Genomic DNA, 8,066 nt, shown 5'->3' with positions numbered 1-8,066 from the left:
TTTTACTTTTTAAACTTTTTGTTAAAAACTAAGGCACAAACATACGCATTAGCCTGGGCCTACACAGGGGCAGAATCATCGATATCACTGTCTTCCCCCTCCCCATCTCGTCCCACTGGAAGGTCTTCAGGGGCAGTAACATGCACGGAGCTGTCATCTCCTACTTTGCCCCGAGACATGGACCTAGGTGCTCAGTTGCCCGTGTAGGAAACCTACTGAGGGGCGGTCTGCTTTCTAGAGACAACAGTCACCTCTAGTTCAATTCCAGCTGTGCCACCCCCCGGCCTGGCTCCTGAGCACACGGCCTATCAGGAAAGGGGAATAACAATGTCAATCTCACGGTGTGGCATAGGGGGCTTATGTAAAGTCTCTAGCTTTACATTTTATGTAATTTACGTAAAGTATCTAGCTCAGTGCCTGACACACGGAAGGTGCTCAGTAGCCATTACTTCCGTAATCTTATCCCCACGAAGGCCTCTGAGGTACCAAGGTGGTGCTGAGAAAGAAGACTACAAGGAAAGAATAAACAGCAGCCCTCCCAGGCCCTGAGACGAGTCTGATCGTGAATCTGAGGATTCCATCCAGAAAGTGCGACACAATGAAAGGCACTTGAGAAAGTGATGAAGGGCTTGGACGCCCAAGTGGCACCAAGCAGATAACTCACTGATATTGATCTCTTCCTCGTCGTAAACATCCACTTCCGTCAGCCGGATGAGCATCCTGGACAGGATGCTGAGGAACTGCAGGTAGGCGCCCGTCTTCCCGATCTGCGGAGACGGGGGCATTAGAGCCCGGGGTTAGGAGCCCCGTCCACGGCCAGGCGCAGGCTGAACACCTTCGCGCCTCACGCCATCCGCCTCGCCTACACATCCCGCCGTTGAAACGAGAGCCCGTGGATGCACAGACAGCGGAGGGGAAATGTGGCCTCAAGGAGCCTGGTGGGCGGACAGATGGACTCCCAAGAGCAGGAGGCCTGCCTGCTTATACGTCATTGCAGATGCACCTCCAGATTTGAACCACTCATGGTCATTAAGCTGTTAGAAATAGGACTTTATCCCAAGCTGAAGAAAGGTTTCTTAAAAAAATGCACCAACAACATAAAACACGATGTCTTAAGAGTCTTGAAAATTGCAAATCGCTCTTGATACGTCTATAGCAAGATAATACAATTCATTGCACAACACATAAAAAGTTGGCATCTCATTTTTCTCCTCCTAAACCCAGGAAAAGAAAGACTCACTTTTCTCTTCTTCCTTCTCTTTCTTCCTGTGTCACAGAGCCCCTTGTGCCCTCAGCCCAGCACCAGGCCAGCATGTTTACTCCTAATCCTCATTCCTTTTGGTTATAACTGACTTAAAGAAGTACCCGTGTGCCAGCCTGGGATCCTCCCCGCACCCGCCCCGTGACAGTCACTCCAGGGATGCTCTTTCCAAGTACAGAGCCCGGTGCCGGTTCATAGCCAGAAACTCAGCAAATGTTAATGAATGGAAAAAACTAACTTTAAAGAGGAAAGTATGACATACAACTGGGGGGGGGTGGGCTTCAGAAAAACTATTTGCAATACACTTAATAAACAAAGGACGAAAATCTGTAATATCTAAAGCGCTCCCACAAATCAATAAGGCCAAATGGTCTAAAGAAAAAGCAAACAAGAGAAACAGCCAGAAAAATCACTGAAAAATGCCAACGACCGAGAAATATGTAAAAATATGTTAAATCTTACTAATAAAAATATACTATTTTTCACCTATCAAACAGGCAAAAAGTTTAAAGATTGCTAACATCCAATCCAACATGAGGAGCAATGGAGACTCTCTGTTAAGAAACATTTTCTTTTTTTACATTTTTTTTTCAATTAGAAAAAGTGATACATGCTCATCTTACAAGCTCAAGAAACGCAGATGGATACGGAAGCAGAGCAGCCTAGAGCCCAGCTCCCAGCCTCTGCTCTGTCCAAAGAGCCAAGTCCGATCCACAGTCCTCCTCCTCCTCCTCCTCCCCCTCCTCCTCCTCCTCCTCACGCACCACTCTGGACACTCACGCCCCGGAGGTTCTGCTGCTCTGAGAGGTGAACTGGACTTTGCTTGTTAGGGAACTGCCATGAGCTGGGGAGGGCTGAGAAGGGGAAGCAGAGCCCCCACCTCCTGTTAACAGGTCACCAGACCTTCCAGAGCAGAACCAGGAGTCATGTTTCTAATCGTTAGAGAGTGTGCACAGCACACAGGGGCCACATGATATAACACGGGATGCAGAATTGTAGCCTGAAGGCAGAAGCAGCGGCCAGAGATGTCTCCCCTCCCTCCCCCACATCACACAATGGAGACATGGAAGTCACCCAGCTCCCACCTGCCCACCCTGGGCCATCAGAGAAAATCCCACCGCGGGAATGGCAAAATGAGAAGTGGATACTGCCCGCCCTAAGCCTGCCTCCAGGTTTGAGCATGAAGCTGGCGCTGGGGGGCTGTGCGGGGGCACCCACCTGCGGGGGCCCGCTGAGCAGCAGCCTGCGAGGGTGGAAGCCGTCCACACGGCCCTCGGCCCGGTTGCCATAGTCCATGTGGCTGGGCCGGGGCACCGTCCACTGCCGATAGTAGAGGGACTGCTCCGTGGATGTCATCGTCTTGCTGAGCAGGGGGCGGAAGGAGCTGGCCCACATGACCGAGTGGGAGGGCAGGAGCGAGGCGGCCTTGGGCAGGCCGCTGCCGTCGGTGGACATGACCATGTCGTACACAAGCTTGGGCAGGAAGACGACAGGTGGCTGCCGGCAGGCCTTGGTCATGGAGCACTGGGAGGCCTGCAGGACCAGCATGCCTGCAGCAGGCGCCACAGACGAGGAGGACGAGCCTGAGGAGGACAGCTGGGAGGACGACGAGGTGGCCAACACTTGGACGCTCCTCTGGCCGGGCCTGAGGCCGCAGTCAGGCTGGGGGGCCAGCCCGGGGCTGTGCCTGCTGACGACTGATGGTGGCCCCTGACCCGCTCGGGGCCTCTGTTTCTCACTAGGGGCCCTGCCCTCTTCTGAAGGGCCGCAGGGCTGGGGCGACCTGGCCTGCTCCACCTGGGGAGGCCCCGTGGGCTGGGCCGAGGCCTCGCCGAGGAGTGCTGAGCCTGGGGAGAGACGGACCTGGTCGGGCACATCCCGGGGATGACCTGGCCAGAAGGCACTGGCTGCTCCTGTTTCTGCCACTCCCATCTCTGCCCTGGGCTCCCTGTGCTGTTTCGAGCAAACAGATACTGGTGGCCATAGTGTCAGGCTTTTCTGACCGACCCTGAGCCTGTGAGTCGGAGCTTCCTTCAATCACAGAGCTCCAGGCCTGGCTAAGGAGGCCCGTGCTGACCCCATCAGGGCTATCTGTTGGGGAGGCCCCACTGCCTGGGGGCCTCACTGCCCTTCACGGGCTGCCCTGGATGCCCCCAGGCCAAATCTCCTGGGGGGCTCTGACCTCCCCTCGCCCCAGACCACACAGCATGGACTCCTAGCCGCCGCCCAGCCACAGCCAGGCCCCCACCCGCAGGGTGGACGGCCACCGCTAGACCACTCCCTGCGTCCAGGCCCTGCACACGCTCATGCCCCAGGCCTCTCTCTGCCCGTGAGGTTTCCTCCACCTGGAACTCCTTCTCCAAAGCCCAGGCAAGGTCAGCTGCTCTCTGAAACCTAGGGTGACCACACCCATCCCGGAGTCTGCCCTCCACTTGGGACAGAATTAATTACATCTTCATATGTGCAACCTAACGCTTCATGTGCGTGAAAAACTACTGAGAATGATAAATTCCTTGAGGCACGGTCTGTGTCTCATTTATCTTTCAATGCCCCGACTCAGATATAAAGGAGGCTCTCGATAAATGCTTTTGGCAGGAAGAGGGGACATTGTTTCAACTACACAGGTCCTGACTGCTCTCGAGACCAAGGGACCCCTCCGAGCAGAGGCCACGCGAGGCCTTTTACACACACCGCCCACGCCCTCTGCCGAAGCGCAGTCCCGGGCGAGGGTCATGTGCTCTTGCTGCCTTTTGTTGCTTCTCCCCAACGAAGTCTTGGTGTCTACTTCTCTCAACAAGAACACCCCATCCTCACGCCCCTCCCCAGGGCAGAGTGATTTCCCGACTCAACAGCTTCATGGGGAGGCCTGAGGGAGTCCCCGAGCACGGCCAGGACTCTGCCTGCGGCCCAGCCACGGCGAGGGGCAGAGCCCATGGCCGTCCCCTGAGAACGGGGCGGCTGAGCCCTTCAGCTCTGCCCAGAGGCCTCAAGGTCCCAGATGCCAAGTTCCCGGAAACACTGACCCTCCAGTGCATCTGGGTCTTCACAGCTTCCTTCTCTTCCCAGCTCCGATGGAAAAATGAAGGGTCAGCAAACAGCCCTACACACGTTTCCTTTCACTCTCTAAACCCTCAGAAAACAGTTGTAGGGAGACTCACCGGACGCCTTGGAGGAGACGGACGAGGACGCGGAGTCGTGGGAACAGGATCGCTCCCTTTTCACGGGACTTCTCTTTTCCGAGGTGGAGCCTGTTTCAAAACACACACACTGAAGATGCGTCGTAATCACCGTCCCTTATGTTTGCCAGGCACTTTACAGTTTGTAACATGCATTCACACGTATCGTCTCTCCATCCACTCGTTCATTCCTCTGCTGTTCCCCAGGCACCCTGCACTGAGCAGACAGGCCAGTGAGGGCAGCCACAGAGGGTGGACGAGGTCAGGACAGGGCCTGGGAGCCCAGAGGCAGGAGCAGGGAGAACTGCTGCAAGTGGTGCCGTCTGGCCCGGGTTCTGAAGGGCACAGGGGCTCCCGGGTGAAACGAAGAAAGGAGAACCCCACCCAGCGGGAAGAGCAGCCTCACAGCCCACAGGTGAGGAGGGCGGCCCGGCCACCACCGTGAGTTTGGTGTGGGCAAGTACACCGGGCAGGGGCTGGGGGCCGAGAGGTGCAGTGAAGCTACAGGGGGGCCGTGAGATGCCGGGGAGTCGTGCCGCAGCACCAGGGAAGTGGGAGCGTCTCGTATGAGGCTTGCAACGGTGTCTCTGAAAGATGGCCATGGGCGGGCAGGTCTCTCCAGCCCCGTTTTACAGACGAGCAAGCTGAGGCTAGGAGGGTTCCCACAGTCGGGAGACAGAGGGCGACTACAGGCCTGGGCTGTGACCACGTCCATCTCTTCCTGCCCTGCCACACTCCACAACTGCTTTGTATTGATTGCATTATTGGCTTTTTATTTTTTCTCACCACACTGTTGACTACAGCCAACTGCCTTGCAATGTTCTCATTCCTGCGTCCCTATTAAAAATACGGCATCAGATTTTAAGAGTCTGCAAACGAAACTGGCCTGTTTTCACAAATCTCAGTAACGCACAGTGCACTGTTGGGTCACAGAGGAAATAAGCAAATCTGACACCAGGTTGGATTCCACCACCAATATAAAGCATGGACTTGAACTCTAAGAAATCTCAATTGTTCTTCCTATTCTTTAAGAATTTTAGAATGAGGAAGAATCTACGGGGATTTCCATCTTCTCACACCACCAGAAAAGAAGGGGGAGGGAGCCAGATCTGAACTCAGCGAGGGCTCTGCCATCTCCCTCATCAGAGACCAGATAACTCCGTCCCCGAGCGGCTGCCCAGCGGCCAGGCCCAGGACCCTGCTGAGCTGCTGCCGTCAAATTAGCAAGGACTGAGATCAAACGCCCCGGGAGCTCCCTTACGTGGCCCGTGAGCAGGCAGCACGCACAGTGCCGCTTGCTGAAGTGCGCTGTGGCCCAGGGGAAAGCAGCCAGGCCCACCGACAGCTGTCTACACAAGACAGGCGGCTTCAGAGATCAGAAGCCGAGGAAGATGTGCCGGCAGGAACTCCTCGCTGAGGGCCAGGCCACCCCTCACCTTCCGTCCCCAGCTCCTCGTCCTCGTTGTCGGTGCTGCTCAGCTTCTCCGCGTCACTCTCCAAGGCCTCGTTCCCAGCCCCCTTCTCCAAGGGGACCTCGCTGCTCACAAAGTACGCAGCCAGGCCCAGCTCCTGCTCCAAGGCTGTTCTCACCAAGCAGGAGGAGTTTATCAAACGCAGGTCACAGTAGCGCAAAGACCTAGCGGGACACAGAGGAAGGCATTTATCGCGTGCCTCCGACAGATGAGGCGCTGCTTGTGGTGCTGAAGGCAGCGGTGATCAGAACCACACCCTGCCTTCCTCGCTAGGACCCCGGGACGCATGCAAATGGGAAGGCCAGCGGCTCTGGGGGCACCTGCAGTGTACTTAGTCCTGTGCTGCACTGACTTCCGGGTCAGACAAAAGCGGGGCCTGAAGCCCAGCTCTGCCACTTCCTAGTGATGGAAATTTTGACAAGCTGCACAACTTCTCTGAGGCTTCGATTTTTTCCACCTGAAAGATGGAAACGTATAATGGCTATCTAAGTGCATTGTTGTGAAGACTAAATGCAATAACTAGGCATTTAATTATTAAATCAACATTTAACATGTGCCGGGATATTAGATACTGGGATAGGATGGCAATCGAGGTGACACCAACAAGGAATGACATCTGTGAGCAGCAGAGGAAGGAACTCCCCGGGGTCCTGAAATAGAAACACCAGGAAAGCCCAGGGCTTAGAGGAGGCAGATGTGGGTTCCAATCGGGCTCTGCAACTTACTGCTCATGTAACGTTAGGTAAGTGACCTTTGTTTACTCAACGGTAATGACAAACAGGACAGTAATGACACTGCTGCACAGAGCAAGTGCTGTGTTAAAAGACTGGCACAGACCGCAGTACCTGGTACAAAGAAGGTACTCAGTAAATGCTAAAATTTTAAATAGATTAAGACATTCTCTTAGTCCTTTAAGGAGTTGAGGAACAGAAGAATTAATCCATGTGAAACAGCAACAACCAAGGTCAAATGTTCCGGAGCCTCCCTTAACTTGCCCATGAGCACGCAGCACATACAATGCCACTTGTTTGAGTGTGGTGAAGCCCAGTGGGAAGAAGCTACCGGCAGCTTCTCTCAGTAAGCCTCAGTTTCTTCATCAGTAAGATGGGACTACTGAAATGCTACCTTTCCCCAGGGTTAAGGTGAGAATAAAATGAAACAAAGCATATAAGAAGAATCTAGGACAGTGCCCAGCACCTAACAGGAACTCAATCAACATCAGCTCTTAATATCCTGTTACACAACACAGATGTGCAAAGGCCCTGCTGCCTGCCCTCCCCCACGGGTAAGTCTTTGAAAGCCAACCTGTCACTACTAATCCAAGTGATTGCCTTCTAGGAGGTCCAGGGACTCCTGTCCTGAGTGGCTACCTGTCTGTGTGGAGGCCTAGAAGCCACCAGGGGACACTGAGTGGATGGTGTGGCTGAGATCTCCACGGCTGTGATAGCTTCAGAGGAACACAGCCTTTGAGACAGTCCCCTCTTTGTGTTGGAAGAACCAGCTCTTCCCAAGCAGCAGCTGTTGTCCCCCTTCCCAGAACACCTCATAAGCCCGGTGGGACCCCATTGCAGCGGCGTAGGTGCCAGCAACGACTGCAGCTCCGAGCCCTGGAGATGGTGCAATCCTGTGCTAAATGCAGTCAGCCCTCCCCAACACACACAGCCAGCTCCATGTGGGGAAACTGAGCTCGGGAGGCGTGAAATCCTAACTCTGGCTGCAGGGCCTCCACCCACGCAGCCGGCAATAGCCCCTGGATGAGCCCAAACAGGGCCCTTCTGAGAATCAAGAAAAGCTGCTTGTGGCTCAGACGCATTTCACTGCCCTCTGCTGGGAAACTGTCACAATAAACAAACAACCCACGAGGCCTATGAGTGTGAATGGCACCACCTGCAGTCAGTCAGCGGTCGCCCAGTCTGGCACACTTGCCCCAGCTGGGGCCCAGGAAGCTGGCCCCTCGAAGACTGCCGGGGGCATAAGGCCCCTCTGCTCACCTCGGCAAGGACTCCCCGTGCGGGTCCATCCCACTGAAGATGAGGATGCAGGGCAGGCCCTCCAACTCCAAGTATGTCTGAGGTCTCCACTCGGCGTCCTCGATCTTCTGCCACATCTGCAGATAATTAAAAAGAAATAAAGCATAATCCTAGCACTCTGGGAGGC

The 8,066-nt window shown here is 54.8% G+C and overlaps 1 protein-coding gene across 1 annotated transcript in view; it reads right to left on the bottom strand.

Moving 5' to 3' along the window:
- Nucleotides 1–8,066, bottom strand: part of GREB1 (growth regulation by estrogen in breast cancer 1) — a 69,037-nt gene that overhangs the window by 13,314 nt on the left and 47,657 nt on the right. The window contains exons 18-22 of the mRNA XM_012648896.1: nucleotides 7,901–8,016; nucleotides 5,874–6,073; nucleotides 4,420–4,509; nucleotides 2,480–3,108; nucleotides 665–767 (exon numbers count right to left, since the gene is read on the bottom strand). Coding sequence (XP_012504350.1) covers nucleotides 665–767; nucleotides 2,480–3,108; nucleotides 4,420–4,509; nucleotides 5,874–6,073; nucleotides 7,901–8,016 — 1,138 coding nt within the window. The remainder of the gene's footprint in view (nucleotides 1–664; nucleotides 768–2,479; nucleotides 3,109–4,419; nucleotides 4,510–5,873; nucleotides 6,074–7,900; nucleotides 8,017–8,066) is intronic.

This window comes from Propithecus coquereli, unplaced genomic scaffold, assembly GCF_000956105.1.
Source record: "Propithecus coquereli isolate 6110/MARCELLA unplaced genomic scaffold, Pcoq_1.0 Scaffold298, whole genome shotgun sequence".
Classification (NCBI taxonomy): domain Eukaryota; kingdom Metazoa; phylum Chordata; class Mammalia; order Primates; family Indriidae; genus Propithecus; species Propithecus coquereli.
The sequence above is the reverse complement of the archived record's forward strand: the minus strand, read 5'-3'. Positions and strand labels throughout refer to the sequence as shown.